This window comes from Eptatretus burgeri, chromosome 15 (genome assembly GCF_056783735.1).
Source record: "Eptatretus burgeri isolate ZD-2024b chromosome 15, Ebu_testis_v1, whole genome shotgun sequence".
NCBI lineage: Eukaryota > Metazoa > Chordata > Myxini > Myxiniformes > Myxinidae > Eptatretus > Eptatretus burgeri.
In genome coordinates this window covers 67,591,912-67,615,988 of record NC_140975.1, presented here as the reverse complement: position 1 = coordinate 67,615,988, position 24,077 = coordinate 67,591,912, and the positions used below count along the sequence as shown (strand labels likewise).

At 47.5% G+C, this 24,077-nt stretch overlaps 1 protein-coding gene across 2 annotated transcripts in view; it reads left to right on the top strand.

Annotated features, from left to right (window-relative positions):
* The first annotated feature begins 73 nt into the window (after positions 1-73).
* The window catches only part of PTCD1 (pentatricopeptide repeat domain 1), a 39,670-nt gene continuing 15,666 nt past the window's right edge, over positions 74-24,077 (top strand). For both annotated transcript variants that reach the window (XM_085856612.1, XM_085856611.1), the window contains exons 1-3: positions 74-680; positions 2,172-2,312; positions 22,805-23,023. In XM_085856612.1, the coding sequence (XP_085712738.1) occupies positions 297-680; positions 2,172-2,312; positions 22,805-23,023 (744 nt within the window). In that variant the 5' untranslated portion in view covers positions 74-296. The remainder of the gene's footprint in view (positions 681-2,171; positions 2,313-22,804; positions 23,024-24,077) is intronic.

Here is a 24,077-nt window from a genome sequence, read left to right as displayed (position 1 = left end):
TCATCACACAGTACATTGTTCAAAGTGCACCGAGCTTTGTTTTCTGTTTGTATGAGGCACACATGAATCTTTTATGGATCTGTGTCGCCCATTAAAAACTGAAAAAAAAATATATATCGGCGATTTTAAAAAAATGTCCGAACGGTGTTGAGAGGAACTCGACAAACTGTTTGGAGAATTGAATTTGTTGTTTCTTCTGCTGCTTCTTCTTCTTTCTTTTGTCCTCCGTGTGGGTATTGTTCAGGGAATTCGGCTTGGCGGTGATTTTGATTGGAAGGGTCGTCCTCCTCGCCGCCATGTGGGGAAGCTCGTCCATCCGCTGGTTGGTCGGTTCGGTTCGAACGTTCAGCTCCGTGCGACTCCGACTCGGTTCCAAAGCGCTCTCCCAAACACGTCAGGTTCTCCCGAACTCGTCCTCGCACACGTCGGTCCCAGGGCTTGGTGTTCCAGACGAGAGCGATGTTCACGGCGAGCCGTTCGGATCGTTGTCCGGCCGGTTCACCACGGTCCGGGAGGCACAAAGCGCCACGTTGCGCGACGACGTCGAGATGTCTGGAGATCGGGACGATGTCCAAGAACCCGAGGACGACGTGACGGAGGGTCAGCGAGTCGGCGGCCGACGGAGAAACACTCCGTACTGGTTCTTTCTACAGTGTAAACGGCTTGTTAAAGGAGGGAAGGTACGAGGAGGTGGAGGTTGTGGTTATTACATTGTGACCATGTGAGGAGGTGGAGGTTGTGGTTATTACATTGTGACCATGTGAGGAGGTGGAGGTTGTGGTTATTACATTGTGACCATGTGAGGGGGTGGAGGTTGTTATTACATTGTGACCATGTGAGGGGGTGGAGGTTGTGGTTATTACATTGTGACCATGTGAGGCGGTGGAGGTTGTGGTTATTACATTGTGACCATGTGAGGAGGTGGAGGTTGTTATTACATTGTGACCATGTGAGGAGGTGGAGGTTGTGGTTATTACATTGTGACCATGTGAGGGGGTGGAGGTTGTGGTTATTACATTGTGACCATGTGAGGAGGTGGAGGTTGTGGTTATTACATTGTGACCATGTGAGGCGGTGGAGGTTGTGGTTATTACATTGTGACCATGTGAGGAGGTGGAGGTTGTGGTTATTACATTGTGACCATGTGAGGAGGTGGAGGTTGTTATTACATTGTGACCATGTGAGGGGGTGGAGGTTGTGGTTATTACATTGTGACCATGTGAGGCGGTGGAGGTTGTGGTTATTACATTGTGACCATGTGAGGAGGTGGAGGTTGTTATTACATTGTGACCATGTGAGGCGGTGGAGGTTGTGGTTATTACATTGTGACCATGTGAGGAGGCGGAGGTGGTCGCTATTACATTGTGTCCATGCGAGGCGGTGGAGGTTGTGGTTATTACATTGTGACCATGTGAGGAGGTGGAGGTTGTTATTACATTGTGACCATGTGAGGCGGTGGAGGTTGTGGTTATTACATTGTGACCATGTGAGGAGGTGGAGGTTGTGGTTATTACATTGTGACCATGTGAGTAGGTGGAGGTTGTGGTTATTACATTGTGACCATGTGAGGAGGTGGAGGTTGTGGTTATTACATTGTGACCATGTGAGGAGGTGGAGGTTGTGGTTATTACATTGTGACCATGTGAGCCGCTCGAGGTTGTGGTTATTACATTGTGACCATGTGAGTAGCTGGAGGTTGTGGTTATTACATTGTGACCATGTGAGGCGGTGGAGGTTGTGGTTATTACATTGTGACCATGTGAGGCGGTGGAGGTTGTGGTTATTACATTGTGACCATGTGAGGAGGTGGAGGTTGTGGCTATTACATTGTAATCATGTGAGGAGGTGGAGGTTGTGTTTACCCTATTGTTGATGTGGGTAACCATGTGAGGAGGTGGAGGTTGTGGTTACCCCATCGTTGGTGTTTGTAACCATGTGAGGAGGTGGAGGTTGTGCTTATCACATCGTTGGTGTAACCATGTGAGGAGGTGCAGTGAGTATTTGGATAAAGAATACGTCTGTGGATTGTAAAACTCCACCTCATCGCTGGTGTGTATTTCATCAAACCTGAGGTGGTGTTCCCAGGGGGCAACCCATACCCTCCGGTGTTGTGGAGACGGGTAGTTTGAATTTGTTTTTGACTTCCTCATGTTCTACCCCTTTGTGTTTAGCTTTCTGATGCACTGGACATGTTCGAGAAGAGGATGCTGAAGGAAGAACGAGTCCAGCCTGAGGAGTTTAACTTCACCGTACTCATCGGAGCTTGCGGGCGCTGTGGATATGTGAAGAAAGCTTTCATTTTATATAATGACGTAAGATTGTCGTTTTGCATTACGTCCCTGGTTCTCCTTTTCTAATGATCTCCATCATCGGCCGTGGTTTGGGGTAATCCAATATGGTACGAGTTTCCTTCCAGGTTGGGCTATTATTACCAACATATGGTTGTTTGTCCGTGCTTTATCTTTTTTTTTTTAAATGTCGAGCAAGGAAGCAACACATACCGTTTTGAAAGTCTTTGGTATGACTCGGCCAGGATTCAAATATCCGACCTCCCAGACTCGGAGTGCACTCTCTAACCATTACACCACCTCGTCTGGTTATACATCGGCTAGTTTATGCGATGCATTCCACCTGTAACGTCATCTCTACTTTGTGCAGTGATAGGGTTGAGAGGCCGTCATTCACATAAAACCCGGTTGGTCCTCTCTCTCGTTTCCTCTCTCTCTCGTTTCCTCTCTCTCTCGTTTCCTCTCTCTCTCTCTCGTTTCCTCTCTCTCGTTTCCTCTCTCTCTCTCTCTCTCTCTCTCTCTCTCTCTCTCTCTCTCTCTCTCTCTCTCTCTCTCTCTCTCTCTCTCTCTCTCTCTCTCTCTCTCTCTCTCTCTCTCTCTCTCTCTCTCTCTCTCTCTCTCTCTCTCTCTCTCTCTCTCTCTCTCTCTCTCTCTCTCTCTCTCTCTCTCTCTCTCTCTCTCTCTCTCTCTCTCTCTCTCTCTCTCTCTCTCTCTCTCTCTCTCTCTCTCTCTCTCTCTCTCTCTCTCTCTCTCTCTCTCTCTCTCTCTCTCTCTCTCTCTCTCTCTCTCTCTCTCTCTCTCTCTCTCTCTCTCTCTCTCTCTCTCTCTCTCTCTCTCTCTCTCTCTCTCTCTCTCTCGTTTCCTCTCTCTCTCTCTCTCTCTCTCTCTCTCTCTCTCTCTCTCTCTCTCTCTCTCTCTCTCTCTCTCTCTCTCTCTCTCTCTCTCTCTCTCTCTCTCTCTCTCTCTCTCTCTCTCTCTCTCTCTCTCTCTCTCTCTCTCTCTCTCTCTCTCTCTCTCTCTCTCTCTCTCTCTCTCTGGGTCTCTCTCTCTCTCTCTCTCTCTCTCTCGTTCTCTCTCTCTCTCTCTCGTTCTCTCTCTCTCTCGTTTCCTCTCCAAATCATGCTTTCCCTCTGTGTGTTCTTCAAACTATCCCTTTATTCATACCAAATTGTCTTTTCCTTTTTCCTCTTCTCTTCCTTTTCATTAAAATATATATCTTTTTTTTAACTTCAAAAAAATAACTTTCTTTCCCATAGCTCATCATCCCACATCTATCTCTGCTACCTTGAGGACCTTCAGAGTCGGCCACACCACATGGACCGGCATATCATATGTAAAGCAGACAGATTGTGCTGCATAGGCAGATAATCCCCTCCCTTTAGGACAGTTGTGAACCCATGGGGCTACACTGACAATCCAATATTGATTACATGGTTCCTCTCCCAAGATGCCTTTTTGAAATGCTTCATTTTTTTTTACTGGTCTACATTGTGACTTTTAGTCAGATTTTAAGCCATGATCTCTGGTGTGTCAGTCTCGCCCACCTTCTACTTTTTCTTCAGTATGAAGCACAAGGCTGCGGGGTAGCATTGGTTGAGGGCGTGGCTTTGCTACTCTTGCAGAGCTCTCTGTAGGTTTGGGCATGAATTTGTAATTTGTTCAGGGGGCCAGGGATAGCTCGACTACTCTTCACGAAGGACACCATCCATCCATACATTGGGACCATACTCTGAGCAGAGTGTTTGTGCTGTCTAAGCAGTCTCCTTGGCTATTGGGCACAATCCTGGATGGGTTGCCACTCCGACACAGTATACCAGCAAGCTGGCACTCATTTTGCCAACCTCGGAAGGATGACAGGCCAAGTTAACCCCACCTGGTATTAATTCAACAGCTGAGTGGGATTTGAACTCAGGACCCGAGGATCCCAAGCCCACCACCCTAACCATTAAGCCAACACCAGGCATACAAAGGACCCCGTGGTATCTTAATGTCCACAAACGAATGCCGGCACATGAAACGCCCGTTTAACATCGATCCGAGGGACGGCATGTGCAGGATGACATATTACAGCTGGGTCGGGTTTTGATACCTCGAGACGTGTGCATACCTCTTGAGCTGAATGTGCATAACTCTAGAGCCGAGGCCATCCTTCCTGCCAGTGGTCTTGACCACCACGAAACCCTTGAAAATTTAAAATTACTTTGTAACAGCTGTATTGCTCATTGTGAGAATTCCAGGAGTTACCTATAATCCGTATATAATACCTCCACCACCGAAGGGCGGAGGAGCTCCTTGTGAGCCAATGGCCATCCATATCTCGTGCCCAACTGAGTCTGTGGATGTCCTCCTGCAGTTGGGTTACTCTTTATTAGGAGGTTGGTGGCAGGATTTGTACTCCAGCCACCGTAAAAACCTTCACTCCGCAAAACACAAGAAAACCGGAAAGAAAATTGAAAACCTACTCCATGGGAGTACCTCCTGTGCAGCTGCCCTCTGCTGGGGAGCTCACCGGATGATGCGATTGGGGCAAATCCTTCAGGAGGCTAACTCTTTGATAGGAGGAAAATCATGGGGTAAACTCCCTGGGTCAGATTTGAGGTGGTGCTGAGGTGTCTTCCACCAGACGGCGGTCTTCTTGGGTTAACCTGAGGAGATCCCTTCAGGTCGGTGCCTGGAAGGTCCTATCCCGAAGAGAGGATGATCACCTGTCTGTGTTATCTGAGCTCAAGTGTTTGAACATCGGTATTGCAACACTCTCAGGTTTGGAGACCAGATAGAGGTGAGATCATGGCGGGTGGTTACACCTACCATTGGTCTGGTTGCTCTGATGGTTACCATGCCCAAGGAGTTGCTGTAGCTGTGTCCAATAAGCTGATTCCAATGGTAATTGGGGTAACACCGGTCAACGAGCGTATTATGAAACTAAGGATTTGTCACTCCTTGGGTGTCATTTCCCTGGTCTCTGTATATGCTCCGACTGAGGCGAATGGTCTCACCGTGAAGGACGTATTCTATGCCACACTCGAGTCTGTGGTTGACCAGTACCTCGGGCGAGATACTCTTGTAGTCTTCGGAGATTTCAATGCATCGACTGGAACTGATAGGGATGGTTATGAGTCATGTGTTGGTTCCCATGGGTCTGGAACTGTGAACCAGAATAGCACGAAGTTCCTTGACTTTGCAATAAGTCATGCACTTCGGGTGGCTGGTTATGGTTTCAGCGCCCACAGGCTCATTGCTGGATTTGGTATTCCAACGCTTGTGGTGTGGCAAAGGAGATTGACCATGTGCTTGTTGATTGTCGCTGGAGGACTGCAGGGTCTACCGGAGTGCTCAGGTCTTCAATACCGACCACAGGCTTGTGGTGGCAACTCTGAAGTTGCAGCTTAAATCTTAGCATCCCAGCCAAGGCTGGATGTTGGCAAGCTCAAGGATTAGAGGGTTGCCGAGGAGTTTGTGAACAGGTTGAGTTGGGATTTGGAGAGTCTGAGTGCTTTGGAGAATCCTGAAGAGTTGTGGAGTGCCTTCAAGACCACCGTCCTTGATGTTGCCGGTGGATGTCTTGGAACTCACCGTAGGGCAAAGAAGAATTTTGTCTCTCAAGGGACATTGGATACCATTGACCAGTCGCAGGGCCAGGCTGAATGTCAGAGCTGAGCTGTTCAGGGAGCTGAGGCACAAAAGTACATGCACCAAGGGTGGACAAGGAGGCCTATGTGCGAATAATATGTGAGTGGGTAGAGCATCACCTGTGATCAAGTGATTCTCGTCCTGCTTACAGGGGAATTCATGCATTGCGTTCATCCAAGTCCATCCCTCGGTGTACTGCAGTTAGGGCAGAGGGTGGTAGGCTCTTGACAGAGGAGTCTGAAGTGATTGCCTGCTGTGCTGCTCAGTTTGAGTACCAGGTTGATCCACCAGCTGTTGAGTTGGATGTCAGGGGTGTTACTATCCCTATTGCTGACCTTCCAATCAACTGTGATCCACCTTCGTTTGTGGAAACACAGGCTGCAGTGAACCGGTTGAAATGGGGCAAAGCTCCAGGGATCTGTGGCATCCATGCTGAACTTCTTAAGGCTGGTGAAAATGCTGCACTCATGTCGTTGCATGCAGGTCTGTGTTCTCCCTGGAACACAGGCATCATCCCAACTTACAGGAAGAGGGGCCTTGTTTTCCCTCTCTGGAAAGGGAAGCGTGATTGCCAGGACTGCGACAACTACCGATGGGTGACGCTGCTTTCAGTGCCGGGCAAGATTTTTGCTCGGATAATTATTGATCGGGTTCGCCACCATCTGCTTGAGCATCAGTGCCCAGAGCAATCAGGCTTTACACCAAAGAGGTCAACGATTGACTGTATCCTTGCCCTTTGGGTCCTCACCGAACGCAGATGAGAGTTTCAGCAGGGGCTGCTTGCAGCCTATGTTGATCTCTGTAAAGCGTTCGATTCAGTGAATCGGGATGCCCTCTGGAGGATTCTTAGTCTTCGTGGGGTGCCACCAAAACTGATCCATCTGATGTCTGAACTTTACTCTGTTTCTGAGAGTGCTTTGAGATGTGCTCATACCATCTCTGACTTTTTTCCAGTTGTTACTGGAGTTTGTCAGGGGTGTGCTGGCCCCCACAATTTTAAGTTCTTGTATGGACTGGATTCTGGGGAGGATGTCGGAGAGATCAAGCTGTGGTGCGTCGTTTGGGAATGTCAATATCTCTAACCTTGATTTCGCAGATGATGCAGTCATCTTTGCGGAGACTGGAGATCCGTTTGGGGGCCCTTGAGGTGCTGAATGAGGAGTCGGAGCCGCTGGGATTACGGGTTTTCTTGGTTAAAACTAAGATCCAGACTTTCAATGACATCTTGGATGTGCTATTCTGTCTGTACCTGTTTGTGGTGAGGATGTTGAGATCATGAGAGATTCACTTACCTCTGCAGTGATATTCATGTCTCTGCTCCCTGTGAACCAGAAGTCAAGAGACGTCTGGGTCGGGCCTGGGGAGTCATGGATTCACTGGATCATGGGGTGTAGCGCTGCCGGTACCTGTGCGGGAGGACGAAAGTCCGAGTCGTCAGGTCCTTGGTGCTTCCAGTCTTGCTATGTGGATGTGACTTGGACTCTGACCAGGCATCTGAGACAGAGACTTAATTCCTTTGGTACCAGGTCTCTTCGGAGAATCCTTGGCTATCCAACGACTTTGTGTCCAACGAGCAGTTGCTGAGAGAGACTCAAATTATATTTGTTACCTGCATAGTCCGTGAGCGTCAGTTGCGGCTGTATGGACATGTGTCTCGTTTTCCTTACGCTGATCCTCCTCACCAAATTCTCTCAGTGAGGGAGCCTCGTGAGTGGAGGAGGCCAATGGGCTGACCACGTGCCTCGTGGTTGCAGCAGGTTGATCGGCATCTCAAGGAGATGGGGATGGACCAAGCATCTGCCTGGGGGATGGCCAGACGTAGGCCCCTGGAGTACCGGCGGAAAGTGGACGCAGCGACGCGCTGCTCCGGCGCATGCTCCCATACCTGACCCTGACCTGACCACCGTCGGTGGATGGAGGCTACATTTTCACCTCTGTCTATCTGTCTGTCTTTCTATTTATCTGTCTGTCTGTGAACGGGATATCTCACAAAGTTGTTGATGGATTGGGATGAAATTTGGTGGACAGGCTGTGTGTGTGACAAGGATGAATTGATTCAATTTTTTTTTTTTTGTGAAGATCCAGATCTGGATAATATAATATATTTTTTCGTGATTCTTCCCCATTGAGGGATCGGGCTAAAACTGATAATATAGCATGGTCTCAAAAAGTTATGGATGGATTCGGATGAAACTTGGCGGACAGGTTGGTTGTGTGATACGGACGAATCTATTCAATTCGTGACGATCACAAACTGGATGTAGATGCAAGATAAAAAAAAAAAAAAATTCTTCACCATTGAGAGATGGGGCCAAAAACAATATATCGCACTATAATCTCATAAGTTGCGGACATTTATGACAAAACTTGGTGGATGAGTTGTATAGGTGATAAGAAGAAGCCGATTTGATTTTGGTTCAGGTGCGGAACCAGATCCAGCCTAACAGTGGGATACAAAAATATAAACTGTTTGGCCTGGCAGAGGTGTATGCTTAACCAAGTACCTTTATAGTTGCCCTCGCGAGACGAGAAGGTATAGCATTTGGGTCTGTTGGATTCGCTAGATATCCCTTATTGTCGGGTTGTGTGTGTGTGTGTGTGTGTGTGTGTGTGTGTGTGTGTGTGTGTGTGTGTGTGTGTGTGTGTGTGTGTGTGTGTGTGTGTGTGTGTGTGTGTGTGTGTCTGCCTGCAACGCGAGGCTCCACAGCACAAACCAGCAAACCGATTTCAATGAAACTTGGCGAAGAGGTGCCATATGGGCTGGGAATGTGCGCGTTCGAGTTTCGTTGCTAAAGCCTAAGTCACATTTGCTCTACGGCTAGGATACGGCGGCCGTACCCCCCCCCCCCTTGAATTGACAGAAACGTGTGGCGGCCACAGAGTTTATGAGGTGGCCTCAGGGTGGCCTTACGCCGTATGGCTATCTTTTACAGGCCGTAGGGGTCTCCGTGGAATTATAGCACAGAGTTATAACTTTTTTTCATGTCTACGTTGGCTGTAGCAATTCGACAAGCCAAGCTGTGACGTAGATGTGTTCCACGTCGACCGTACGTAGGGTGTACGGTGGGCTTGCGTTATTCATGCGGCTGCCGTAGGCTCTTATCAATGAAAAATGAATTTTGCCAACCCCCAAAAAATTACGGCGGCTGCACTATTTCCACGGTCGCCGTAGGGTAGTCCTAAGGCGTCCCTGTGTTCAACATACGGTGGCCTTGCAGTCTGTGTGACTACCTGCTGGCAACGCAGGGTCGACGCACGGTTTCCCTACGCCCGTCGTGCGTCCTATGTACGGCCTCCGTGGCAGTCTGCGTCAACAGTGCGTCCACCGTGCGCTACTGCTCGAGATCGGAGTATAGGTGTTTGCCTATACTGCAAACTGGTATATTCAGTTATGTATATTCAGTTATATATATATATACTGGTATATTCCGAACTGTTGTATTTTTATTTTAGTAAAAAAAAAACTGGTATATATACCCACTCGTTACTGTCCGTCTGGCCGCACGTTCGCCTTAGGACCCACCTGCGGTCGCCTTGCGGGCACCTTGCGTCTGCCTTGAAAATTCTATGGCCACCGCAGGGACGCCCTAAGGCACAGATGCCAACCCTCCCGATTTCATCGGGAGGCTTCCGAAAATTCACCCAAACTCCCGCCCTTACGATCACTATCCTTATCCTCCCGAAATTTTGATATTTTTGCACTGTTCACTAATCAGAATGTACTATTATGAGAATTGAATGAAAAGCATCGTCTGCTACGTATAGCATGTGGTAACTCCATAACGTTCGCTGCTACCAAATTGTACGTAAAAAATTGCAAATTCAAATGAGGAGCAGCGAAACATTGGGTCTGGATCTCGCTTATGCGATCATGCACTGAGATTTAGTGCATGCGGTATGTGTGCAATACAGTGCATGCGGTATGTATGCACAGTGTATATGCATGCGATACGCTCACTGCATGCAGCTGGGCCCCGTACCAGCCCGGCGGTCGCGACCACCGTGCGGTGTTGAACAGCCGCTAGAGTTCTACGAGTCGCGCTGCAGCTGTGGAACATCGACTTCCAAGTTACCGATGCTTCAAGCCCTCGATGTTGATTACGAAATGGCAGAAAAGAAGCTTACGAAGACCAAGAAATGGTCTCAGAAGTACAAGACCGAATACAGTCTCCAATACCCGTGTATTCAAAAGTCTGAAAGAGGAATTCATCATGCGTATTGTACAGTATGCAGCGTTGATATTTCAGTTGAGCACGGAGGTCGCGATGATATTCGGAATCACGTTGGAAGCAAACGGCACACAGACATTGCAAAGGAGAGATCTTCGAGCATGAGTACCGGTACACTTCTGAATTATTTCACCAAACAAGGGACAAGCGAGGAAGAGGATGTTACCCGAGCGGAACTTCTCTTTAGTGGATTTATTGTGGAACATAACTTGCCCATATCAGTCTCAGATCATGCTGGACCTCTATTTCAAAAGATGTTTCCAGATTCAAAAGTTGCTTCAAAGTATGGATGTGCAAGAACAAAAACTTCAGCAATAATTGGTGAGTTGTCAAATGTTACTGCTTCATCTATTGCCGATATTGCTAGACTAGCTCCATTTAGCCTAGCTACAGACGGTAGCAATGACAGTGGTGAGGCCCAGCTATATCCTGTCCTGATTTCGTACTATGACAACAGTGCTGGTATTGTGAAGCAAGGTTTGCTAAGTTTGCCTGCGTGCAAACAAGATTCCACTGGAGAAAACATTTTCAAACTGTTTGATCATGAGTTCAGTGACAGGAAAATTCCGTGGGGAAATTGTGTTTCCTTTTGTGCTGATAATGCCTCTGTCATGGTGGGCAAGCACAAAGGAGTCGCTGCTTATATCCACAAACAAAATCCAGAGTGCTACATCATGGGATGCCCTTGCCATATGATGCACAATACGGCCAAGAAGGCGGCTCAGGCCTTACCCATTGAATTAGATGACTTTCTCATCGATATTTACTACTACTTGGACAAAAGTAGTAAACGCGTCAAAGGAGTGAAAGCACTGCAAGAACTCTGTGATGCCCCGACACACAAGATTCTGAAGCATGTCGCAACAAGGTGGCTGTCCCTTGGTCAGTGCCTAGACAGGCTGATTGAAGAGTGGGAGCCACTTCGCCTCTTCTTCAAAGAAGAAGTACGAAGAAAAATGCAACCAACTGTAGGCAAGACTCTAACAACGAGCAAGAAGGACGGCACTGTATCTACTGCCAGTACTGGCACTGCAGGATCAAGCACTAGTGGAGCAGCATTCACCACTACCACTGCAGTATCTGCTGCGAAGAAGACAGCAGGGACAGCACCAAAACCAATGCTGAGAGCAGGTAGCATCACCGGCCCTTCATCACGTTCATCTACAAAGCAGATCCCTTCAGAGTCGAGAAAGACTGTGATAGTCCCATCTACAGGCAAAGAAGGACCCAAGTTAAGTTCTGCTTTTGCCAAATCACTTGATAGAAGCTCAGCAAAACCTTCGAATCAGAGGTCTTCTTCCTTGGCTGCACCTACCTCAAGCTCTCTCCTCAAACGTAAAATTGGATCTGGTACTACGAGTCTGACCTCTTCTGCTGGCAGTAAACGCAAGTGTGATCGCCCTGTGGCTAAGTGTACTACGAGTTCTACAACTAAAAGCGCATCTTCCTCAAACACTGTGCAGGAATCTAGAGAAAAACGTGTCAACAGGATGTTCTTGTCTCCACAAACAAAACTCTATTGTTTCTTCCTTCGATATGCTAACAAGCTTTTTGAGAAGGGGAATCTTCTGCTCCAAAGAGACAAACCCTGTATTCATCTCCTGCACGGAGAATTGAATGGTCTTCTGAAAGATATCTTCGTACGGTTTTTGAAACCATCGGTGTCATCGGTTGCTCTGGTAAATGTACCCTTCTCTGACAGAAATCATCAGAAGAATGATGAGGACCTCATGATTGGGAACGATGCCAAACTGTATATAAGGGAACAAAGGAGTCTCAAGAAATCCACCTTCACTCTGAGTGAGTCAGACATCCAAGGTTTCTTCAGTGCAGTTCGCTCATATTATGTGAAAGCCTGCAATTGCATCTTCAAAACCTGGCCGCTAGATGATGAATTAGCCAAGCATGCTCAGGTGCTGGATGTTAAGCTACACCAAGAAGTGGGGTTTGACTGTGTGGAGTTTTTCATCAAGAAATTCCCCTGTCTGTTCAGTGGCGGTGATAGTGACATAGACAGTCTTGAGAGTGAATTCGCTCACTACCAGGCAGACGCCTCCATAGCTACAATTGCTACTGAGACAGTGAGAGTGGATGAGCAGTGGCATCGGATTTCACAGCTCACAGATCCCTGCACTGGTGCCAAGAAGTATCCTAATTTGAGCAAAGTGATGAAGGGAATCTTGGTCATTCCTCATTCGAACGCATCATGTGAGCGGGCACTCAGTCTTGTACGGAAGAATCATACTGAATTTCATCCCAATTTGAGTGTCAAAACCCTGGAAGCTCTCTTAATTGAAAAACTAGCTCATAGCACCCCTTGCTACCAGAGAGAATACAGCAAAGACATAATCAGAAGGGCTAAAAGAGCCACACAGCTGTCACTCAGCAAAGCTGCCATGGAAAAAGCAAGCAGCAGTAGTACCAGCCAGTAAGGTAAGAAAAATATTGCTTCTTTTGTGCTTTTTGTTAATCTTTGATTGTCCCCTAACTTACTAATATTAACATACATGTAACATTAAAAAGTGCACAATTTTCCCCTTTTTTTGTTCAAAAAGTGGGAATTCTTAACATGTTAAATGCTCCAAAATAGGGCTCAGAGGGCACTAGAGAGCGTCTAGAACCCCAGAGCTTCCAGGGCCCGAAGGCGGGCCCTGGAGCCCGCCGCAAGGGTCGAGCGCTCCGCGCTCGAGATGTGCGCTTCGCGCACATTATTTGGTGTCGGTTGCAAATCCTCCCTAATTCTGATTTCCAAAAGTTGGCATCTCTGCCTAAGGTCACGGTGCGACATCAAATCAAAGACCGTACGGCACCCCCACGTTTTCGGTCTCCACAATTTATAAATACGCCATGCGGCTCCTCGAAAAGAAAAAAAAATGTGACTGCTACATTGTGTGACCGTGGAAATACTGCGGCCGCCCTATAATTGCTAGTGGCTGTAGATTTTGTAGACCCTATGGCCGCCGTGCCAAATGTGACTTCGGCCTAAGCAACCACCCGTTGGTATGCAGCGGCCGAAAAACCGCATTCACTATTTTCAATACTTGTCCTACAGTTTTGAATGTGGAGAAACGAGACTTCGGAATTAAACAGTTGGAGATATTTAGAAAATTTTACTCGAGCCGATTTTTGATTTCAGTTGTATTTTTCAAATGGTAGTCCTTCTAAAATAGGGCGTCTATTTACCGTCATTTTTTATGAGGGGCTTCGGAAAGTGGGCGGAGCTTAGGGAAAGTGGGTGATGAAAAGTGGGCGTGGCTTATAAAAAGTGGGCGTGGCTTATGAAAAAGAATGTGTGGCTCAGGAGGTGGTCAAACAAGAGCATTGAGAGAAGTTTATCAGGTTTTCCGTGTGTGTGTGTGTGTGTGTGTGTGTGTGTGTGTGTGTGTGTGTGTGTGTGTGTGTGTGTGTGTGTGTGTGTGTGTGTGTGTCTGCAACGCGAGGCTCCACAGCACAAACCAGCAAATCGATTTTGAAGAAACATGGCCTTCAGGTGCCATATCTCGTGGGAGTGTGCGCATTTGAGTTTCGTTGCTATGCAGCGGCCGAAAAATCGCGTTCACTATTTTCAATACTTGTCCTACAGTTTTGAATGTGGAGAAACGAGACTTCGGAATTAAACACTTTGAGATATTTAGAAAATTTTACCCGAGCCGATTTTTGATTTAGGTTTTATTTTTCAAATGGTAGTCCTTCAAAAATAGGGTGTCTACTTACCGTCATTTTTTATGAGGAGTGCCAGTTGGCAAAATACGCAATAGGAAAAATCTTGCCAGGCAGAGGAACAATTGTAGGTGAACCAATATGTATTGGCAATGAATCTTCATCAGTGGATCGGTCAGAATGAAAAGCATCGTATCCAGCGCTTCGATCCTAGCGGATCCCTCGTCGCCTGCCGGCTTGTATATCTGTTTGTTTGTCACGTGGTCTGTCTGTCAATGGTCGAGTTATTGGCGTTCACGGTCGATCAGCGACCCGCTGCGTCACAGTTATTCGTGTGCGACGGCCTGCGATTCCGGAGAGTCTGGTGAGAACCCGAGGTAGCTTCCCACCTCATGGTCTTCTCGCCCCAGACCCCCGGTCCGCAACAATACAATGGATCCCCCAGCGTGTGCAAGTCATCGTAGAATCAAATATATTTCTTTAGTTGCTTTAATTATTTCCTGCACAACTCCCCAATAAAAGCCATCATTGGTGCTACTATTGTCGTCATCATGTGAGATGAACAACAGCTTCTCCCTGCTCGTCGGATGGAATTTAAAATATACCCATTATTCCGGTAAACCGAAAAACATCTGTATGAAAAAAAAAAATGGGTAGATCTACTGAGCCGTGATGCCAACAATGAACAAATTGAAGAAAAGCTTTCACGATCTTAAAATACCGTACAGGGACGACATGATTTAAAAAGCTTCGATGGACTCTGCGATACCTGGAACAGTGAAATGTACGGCGCCAAGACGTCCCAGGAGTTAAGTACAGCAGGTTTTAACTTTTAATTTTAACCCTCAGCTTCAAGCAATCACGTTTTTCTTTGCCATCATGGCATTTTATAAAAACAATTGCCAATTGGTTATTTTATATGACTCTGGTGTCCTTTAGAAAGGCTGTTTAGATTACCGACACAGCAATCTGCGTCAGTCATGCGGGTATGAAGTGATACCGGTATAGTCATGCCGGAATGGCGATCCGCTATCGTCGTAGCGATGGATACTGCCCTGTGCTGATTTCCAACACTGATCTCCCTTTAAAACAAAATCTTTCTCGATACAAGTTGAAGTTGGAAGTAAAAGAATCTCATTCTCATCATGGTGGAAAAAAAGCACTGTGTGGGAATACTTTGAAAAATTTCCTGAAAAATGAAAAAAAATGTCAAGGACCATTGGACCATTACGTATTTTTGGAACCTGCGTAAAAAAAAAACAACAAATATATTATTGAATTAATATTTTTTTTTAAATGCTGATTATACAGGTATGAGCCCATTGGTGTGTCGATGTCGGAAAAAATCGGTACCGGCGGAGCCTAATTTGAACCTGATCAGACGCATGGTCTGCAAGGCAGAGTAATTTAATTTTTTTTAATTTATTACATTTTTCTTTTGACAAGGTTCACTTGGCTACGTCGAGATGGGTTTGTAGGTAGAGGAGTAGCAGTTGAAACCCGAATCGCATCCAGATTCCTCCTGATGATTTCATCTTTGCTTTTTGCTTGTTTAGTCCACAAACACCACACAAAACAAGTCCTCGCGAGGTTCTACGATCTCCGACTGCTCTTTCTTGTTTTAAATATGATTTGGATGGATTACTCATTTGCTATTTCAGGTAATCTCTATTTGATGATGCCAGAAGAGGTAACATTGCACCTTGTAATAGAACAGAGAGCTCATTTTGACTCGTTGCTGGTATTTAAAGGGAAGGCAAACTGAATTATTTTTTTTTCTTCTGAAAACCATTGAAAATCATTAATCACAGTCTAATTTGAAGGGAATAATTGTTTGAAAATTTTCTGGCACTTACAAAGTGCTAAAAAGCCCTAAAGTGTCGATTTTATATTTTCACCAGTGACATCACACTCAGAAACCCACCATGATCCAAATGGCGGCTTGCATAGAGAAACGTATTTCGAGCTCGGATTCCGATACTGATTCCACTGTCATTAGCAACTCTGAAGGTTCTCAGGATGTTGAAACTGATCCAGTGGGATTTTGAAGAAGCCATTGGAGACAAAATTAGTGATGAGGAAACTCTTTCGGGGGAATTATGAAACTGTATCGTTTTGAGCCTTATGCGAGTGACAATCGAAGTGTAAGTGAATATGAAAACGCCGGTCGCATGTTCACTTCAGATTGGTAGTTTTTGTTTTTCCATTCAGTTAGTGGTTTATAAGGGATTTTATTTTCATTGATAAATCAGTTATATTGTTACGAATTTGGAATTTGATTGCACACAACATACAGGTTCCTTTAGTCAGCTATGTCGATAAGTGCTTGTTCCCTAGATAGCTCGCCTTCCATTGTTTAAATGTTCAGAAATTGATTCGATGCGCTGCGGATCGATTTAATAGTTAGGGAACGAACAATGGAGACATCCCTCCCCCTCTTCTGCGAAGAGGAAGAAGAACCCTGCCGTCCCATGATTCATGATGTCACCAACTCCCTCCCACCCGTGGTTGAGCGGGGGATGGATCACGAGGGCATGAGTCATGCCGGGCGCGGGGGAGGGGGGGCGGAGAAGGATAAGGACGAGATCCTTTCTTTGTTCTTGAGTAGTTAGCTTTTTGCTTCGGTAGAGAGTAGTCATTCAGCAGACCTTCGGGTCCTGTTTGGCTTGGGTTCGGGTTGAGGCCTTCAGAAGCTTTTTTCTTCTGCAGAGGAGTTGTTCAGCAGAGCTTCGGGTCCTGCTTGGCTCGGGAGAGCTTTTTAGAGAGCTGCTTTGTTTTGGAAGAAAGTCGAGCCGGTTGCTCGGCTCGAGCTGCGAATGGTGGCTCCTTTTTTCGTGGTTCATGGAGTTCTTTGTTCTCAGTTTGGTTCCCGGCTTGGTGCGACTCATCGACCACTTCTTGGAGGTGGTTCCTCGGGGAAGCGACGCATCGACGGGAAGGATCGGCGCCTCGCCTCACCAGCACGTGTTGAGAAGCGTGGGAGGATTCGCGGGAGCTCGGGAAGGATAACGGCTCACGGCGATTGGATCCAGCTCGCTCTCGCTGGAGCCTGGGTCCGAACAACTTGAAGACCATACGAGGTGGAGAGGTTCGAGATAGGCTCTGGGTTTCAGCTCACCTGTCCTCCGAGCTGGAGCTTGTTATTAAAGGCCTCTGCCACCATTTCTTGGGTGTGTATGTGTGCGTACGTGTGTCCGTGGGCCCGTCTAATAAGTAGGAAATTGTTAAGTGCTTTGTGTGCTGTAAATGTTTGCATCGCATTTTGTATAGTCGGAATAGTTCTGCTCTTACGTGCTTCCCTAGTTCCCCATTATTATTAATAAATACCCCAATTATTAAATGTGTTCAGCTCGTCGCGTCGATTCTTTCATTGACTGAGAATTTCGTGTGTTGGGAGTTAGAAAGCCATTGGTTTGCCGTAATAGGGGGACATTTGGACCGACGGTTCTCGACGATTAAGCCGCTCGGAATCGCGCACAGGACAGGCTCGCCTCGGCGGTTTGTTCCGTACGAGTTCCGTCGAGGGTGGAATACCCCGGTAGTTGGATCACGTGAGTATTTAGGTACATTGAAGATTGGCAATCGACCCTACCCCACGTGATCTGCCCATTGGCGTATTTCGGTTCTGGTACAAGGACCCGTCGCTCGGACTTATCCGGGCAGCGATCTATATTTCGGGCGATCGGTCGGGCCGACTCGACTTGCGGCTCCGTCAGAGCGGTCGGTTGGCGGCCGACCCCGGCACCGTAACAATATTGTTGTGGGCCGGGGTTCGGTGGCGAGCACGACCGCTCGAGGGAGCAGTAGAGTCGGCTCCACCGAACACACCGGAATTTAGGTCGTGACCCTCGGACAAGTCCGAAAGGCACGGGTCCCTTACAGGACCATGAATGGCCAATAATTCGACCACGTGGGGTAGGGTTAATTGCCAAACTTCAATATACCTAATTACCCATGCGGCAAAGCTCCCGGGGAATTCGCACCCTCGACAGACCTCGAGTGGGACGAGCTGTTACCGTGCTCGAACCGTGTGTAACCCGAGCGGATGGTCACCAAGGCCTGTTGGTCCAAATGAACAATTTACTGCCTTGCTATTTCTGAACACGCACCGTGCGAAACCAATAAAAGAAATGACAGGGAACGAGCTGGGACATTCAACAATAGGGAAATTTATTACAATAATAAGCAGGGAGGGAAGCACGTAAGGGCAGAGTTATTCGAATATCAGGCAGGCAATATACAGTGAGCAAAAGCACTTAACAGTTCTATTTAAGAGATGGGCTCACACACAGACACACACCCAAAGAAATGGACTCCGTCGGGTCTTTATTGAAGGCTTCCAGCTCGAGGAAAGGTGAGCTGGAGACCAGAGCCTGTGCTTGGACCTGTCTGCCTCGTGCGGTATTCGACGATCTGGCTCGGTGGCGGGACTCAAACCCGTCGCTTTCATGTGGCGTCAAGGACGAAGGCACCAGGAGTGGAGCGGCAGACGCCAGCACGATCGGCAAAAACAAGCGAGGAGGCGGTGAGGCAGGCGAAGCAAATGATTCTCCTCAGGCTCCGACACACAACCAGGCTCCGACGCCAACATGAACCCGAACCCACATGAACACCAACAAACTTCCAAAGGGAGCCTGGTCTTTTTATCCGTTCCCTGAGCATGGCGGAGCCTTGGTGTCGGATGCTCTGTGCGCGCTTGGTTGGACAGGGATCAGGTGTGTTGACGTGCTGTTCGTTCCTGATTGGACAGCAAGGGGAGCCTGGTAAAGCGCTAGTTCAGTGGAGGAGCCGTGAATGGGAACGCGCTAGTTCAGTGGAGGAGTTGTGAACGGAACGCGCTGTAAAGCGCTAGTTCAGTGGCAGGGTAGTTGGTTTGTCGGATCTCAGGATTTAAAGACCTGACTATAAAACAACTTCGCAACGCACGTGCACTTAATTACCCATTAAACAAGAGACTGGACCCTAACTAGAAACACATACTTACCGATATAACTGATCTATAAGGACTCTGGCTGTTGTGTGCGATGGGTTCCAGATTCGTAACAATATTACTCCAGCAGGAACATGTCATGTCATGACACGGACACAGGCTTACTCAGACACGAGTGTGGCATGAACAAGGCATTGACACAGCATAGACACCACTCAGGCATACTCGGATACTGCTGGCAAAATGGGCGAGGAATGCTTTATCCCACCATCGCAGGCTGACCAGGTGTCGTGTAAGTTATGGCATCGTCTCATTTCATACTCTCCCGAGATAATATTTGAGTCTGTGGTCATGTCCCACCATCGTGGTCGTGTCATGTTGTACCGTGTCATGTTGTGCCGTGTCCCACCGTAATGTCTGTGGTCATGCCGGTGCAGTGTTCCACCATAGAGGTGGGTGGTGGTGAGGTGAGATTGGTTACCAGCTTCTCTCAAATGTGGATGGCATCCTCTCAAATCAGGCGGATAACCACATGATCTCATCATCTCTGTTGTTTCATAACAGTGCTCTGTAAAATGTTCCAAGCACAAAAGCAAACAGTTTGGAGGCCCGATCCACACTCGGGTATTTTTGACAAACCTTATCCAATTTCTGGCAAACTTAGGGTGTTTTGGCCATTGGTCTGTTTTTTTTTTTACCAACATTGTCAAGGCTCATATGAGAGTGAACACACAATGCACAGCAAGGGGGTCATGAGACAAGAGGGGTGGGAGAGGGAAGGAAAAAACAGTGGGGAACAGAGACATTAGATCTGTGGAAGGGAGAGGGATGTGGTGGGGAACACGGGGTATACAAGATGGATATTACAGGGACTTTCAGGAAGGAAAGCAGGGAATTTGAAGGAGGTGGGTTTGGTGTGGATTAACGGAGGTAGAAAAGATCGAGGATTTGGATGGGGGGATGATAAGAGGTGGTGGTGAACAGCTGTTTTGAAGGTCTGGAGGGAAGAATGGGATTGAAGAGAGTGAGGGAGTTTCTTCCAAAGGTGGGGAAAAAGAGGAATGAAAGAGTGAAGGTGAGCAGTGTTTTGTGATTTTTGTCGTTTTACCAGAAGGGGGTTGTTGACGGACCTTGAGCGCCCTGCAGAAATATGGGGGGGGGGACAAATCGCAGACAGAGCAGGGGGTAAGACAGGAGAGGAGATGGTAGAAGACAGAAAGACCACCGACCTGCCTGCGGTGAGAGAGTGAGAGGCCCAAAGACTCAGTGAGAGGCTCGTGGGAGATACCAATGATCCTAAATGCCTTGGTTTCCACAGCGTGAAGCTGAGAAAGGTGGGAGGCAGGAGCACCAGCCCAGAGGGGGAGAGCAGTACTCCATCAGGCTGCGGACGAAAGCTTTGTATGTGGTCAGGAGCTCAGGTGGGCCGAGGAAGGACTTTGCATGATGGAAGATTCCCAGTTGGCGACTGGCTTTGGACGCCAGGTTGGAAATGTGGCTTTACCAGGAAAGATCATGGTAGATCGTGAGACCCAGAAGCTTGAATGAAAGGACTTCTTCCAGAGGGTTGTTGAGAAAGTAGATGGGGGGGGGGGCAGGGGTGGGGGTTTCCAGACAGTCCTTTCCGAGAGACATCGTGAGATTGTGAGATTTGTCAGGATTGAAAGACATGTTCCACATGTTGGACCAGTTTATGATTTTATCCAGATCTGCAGAGCACGAATAAGCTGCTGCTTTCCGGTCTGAGGGATGACAGATGGTATGGCAGACGGTGGAGTCATCAGCAAAGAGATAAAGAGGATTTTCCAGAGAGTCGGAGAGACCATTGATGAAAACCAGAAAAAGAACAGGGCCCAGAATGCTGCCCTTAGGAACTCCAGCCTGGACAGGAAGAGGGGATGAAAGAACTCCATTTAGAGTCACACTTTGACTGCGACATGAGAGGAAGTCTGCGAGCCATGAGTGGAGACGACGTTGGATACCATAAGAAGAGAGTTTGCTGAGCAGGGCAGGGTGCCAGACCATGTCAAAAACACGTGATATGGCAAGGGATATGGCTCTGATTTCATGTCTGGCATTGAGGTCCTCCATCCATTGTTGGGAGAGCAGAAGCAGCACATCCAGGGGGGGAGTGACCTGGTCTGAATCCAAATTGATGATCGGAAATTAAACCATTGGAGAAGAGGAAGGATTTGATGTCTGAAGCGGTTATGGATTCCATGACCTTGACGATGATTGGGAGAAGGCTGATTGGTCTGTAGTTGCAGGGATCTGTTTTTGCACATTTTTGATGCAGGGTGGTAATGTTTGCTGATTTCCAAGCAGATGGCAGATGACCTTGAGCAAATGGGAGGGTGAATAGAACAGACAGAGGGTAGCAAGAGCAGAGGAGCAGGTTTTTCGGACTCCTGGGCTGATGCCGTCTGGACTGGTTGCAGAATCTGAGTCGAGGTTTGTAAGCAAGCTCTCTACCTTGTCAGGATAAAAGGACGCAGAGTCCAGAGACAAAGTTGTGTGCGACTGGGTAATGGGTTTCGGACACAAGATTTTGATGCAAACACCGAGTTTAGACATTCAACCTTTTCACGTGCGGTATCAGCAGTGTGGCCATTTGAGGTAACAGAGGGGATGGAGGGGGAACATACATGAGAAACAGATTTGATTAGACACCACCAGGATTTGGAGCAGGGAGAGAGGTTTGAGAGTTCAGACTTGAGATTGGAAAGATGTTGTTTTCTGGCTCTCCTGAGGGTAGATGCTCACTTGTTCCGAGCTTTATGGAAGGAATTGAGATTACCCTCAGTTGGGTTTGCTTTCCATGAGGCAAAGGCAAGTTGTTTCAGGACAACTCCCTCATCACAAGCTTCAGTGAACCAAGGGCGGGAGGAAGGGTAGGACAACTGAAGACGAGAGGGGATAAATCTGTGCATGAGGGAGAGGAAGTTTCTTTGAAAGAATTCGCAGGATGAGTTGATGTTGGAGAAAGTAGTGATGGGAGACCAGTTTAGAAGTTTGATGGCTGCTTTGAGACCCTGCCAGTCGGCTTGAGTGAAAAGCCAGACTCGAAAGCACTGAGGTGGTTCTCTGACAACAGCCAGAGAGATGTCCACTTTGACAAGCATGTGGTCAGAAGAACCGATTGGAGCGGAGAAAGAACAGCAGATATTTTCAGGGAAATTTGTCAGTCAGGTCCAGAAGAGATGGAGTACTGTTGGTTGAGGTCCGGGTCGGGAAGTTGACCGATTTAGTCAGTCTCGATGAGTAGCAGAAATCATTTTCTGAAGTGCCATGGCAGGTGAGAGAGGTTCCCAAAACCCAGCCAACTGGCATGATGACAATTGAAGTCACCACATATGAGGAAGAGAGAGTTCGGATGAGAGGATAGAAGTTGGTCCATGTTTTCGGATAGTGAGATGTAAATGGAGTCATCACTGTTTGGTGGACGTTACAGTACACATATAAACATGAGGTGGGAGTGGAGGGGAAGCCGTAGCCAGAGGTATTTCTGGGGTATTCCTAGTCTAGCATGAAACCATCTCTTTTTGTAGTACTACAACCACCAAGGACGCATCGACTCGGCATATTTGTGGACAATCCAAAATTATTCGCCGTTTGAGCAAAATCATACTGCGATGTAACGAGAAGACATGATGGTTATCACAGTTGACTCCCAGGTGCTAATAATAATAAGATTTTGACTTTTAATCGCAAAATTACCCACTTTATAAATTGCAAATTGGAAAAAGACACTTCATATCTGTTTTGTGGGGTATCAAGGGATAAATTCGAGTCGACGTGGTCTGAGTGTTAGTGTTCCCCTTTGAGGAACTACGACGAAGCACTCTCTTTAAAACCACATTTTGGAATCAAGAAGCAAGGATTTTCTCTCTTTTTGCATTGTTAACATTCTTCATTTATTTTTATGCTGGATAATATTCAAATCGTACGGCTGTTTTGCTGTGCCCAGCAAGTTTTGATCGGCCTTCTCCGGAGATGACGCAATTTATCTGTAGTGTGATGATGTGATGAGCAAAGTTGTGATTAATGGTGGAATGTTCTATACACAGATGAAGAAGAGAGCCTTGGTGCCGACGGATGCCACGTACACCGCTCTGTTCAACGCGTGTGCTGAGTCCCCTTGGTCCACGGATGGCTTTGCACGAGCTGAAAAGCTGCGACAGGAGTTGGTTCGGTGCGAGTACAAGCTTAACCAGGTCACCTGGCATGCGCTTATCAAGGCTTATGCCCACTGTGCAGACTTGGAGCACACGTTGGATGCTATACAGGTACCGTGCTATTTTAAAGGTGGACATACGGTTGCACCGTCCAACTTTCACCTCCTCTGTTGTATGAAAAGTGTTTTTGTGCCGTGCAGCTTAATGTTTGCCATCCCGCAGCATGTCGTGTACTCGAACCTGTTTGATTTTCCAGGACACTGGGTGGCGTAGTGCAGGTCGTGTGGAATCTTTGGAAAGTCTGTCGATGTATACAGGCATTGAGCCACCACTGGGGCCTACTTGGCTACAAAATGCTTGTCCAAAGTTGTGATTCTGTGATCAAATGGAAGATGCTGAATCGAGGATGTGCAGAGAACGATGATGCTCATTGGTTTCAGACCGTGGCCCGAGCACTGTGGCACACACACACACACACACACACAGACACACAGACACACAGACACACAGACACAAACACACTCTCCCTCTCTCTCTCTCTCTCTCTCTCTCTCTCTCTCTCTCTCTCTCTCTCTCTCTCTCTCTCTGTCTCTGTCTCTGTCTCTGTCTCTGTCTCTGTCTCTGTCTCTGTCTCTGTCTCTGTCTCTGTCTCTGTCTCTGTCTCTGTCTTTCTTGGGATTCGCTAGATATCCGTTATTGTCGGGTTTTCCGTGTGTGTGTGTCTGCAACGTGAGGCTCCACAGCACAAACCAACAAACCGATTTTGATGAAACTTGGCGAACAGGTGCCATATGGGCTGGGAGTGTGCGCGTTTGAGTTTCGTTGCTAAGCAACCACCCATTGCTATGCAGCGGCCGAAAAACCACGTTTTAAGAACCCAAACGGTAACTGACGTAGCGTGGCTTCTATGATAGGAAGAGCGACCAGACCAACTCCTGCTTATTCCTTGCATCCCCATCTAGTTATCGCGACAGCATAACGTTCCTCTATCTCTCATAATTTCCAAATGGCAGCCCTCCGAATGTGGACAGGTGACGAACCAGGGAATATGTTGAGTGACCTTGACCTCAGAAACCGTCGACGGCAGAACGATCAAATTCGGTGTATGGATAGAGTTTAATAACTACTATAAAATTGACCCACAGCATTTTTCCAGATTCGATCA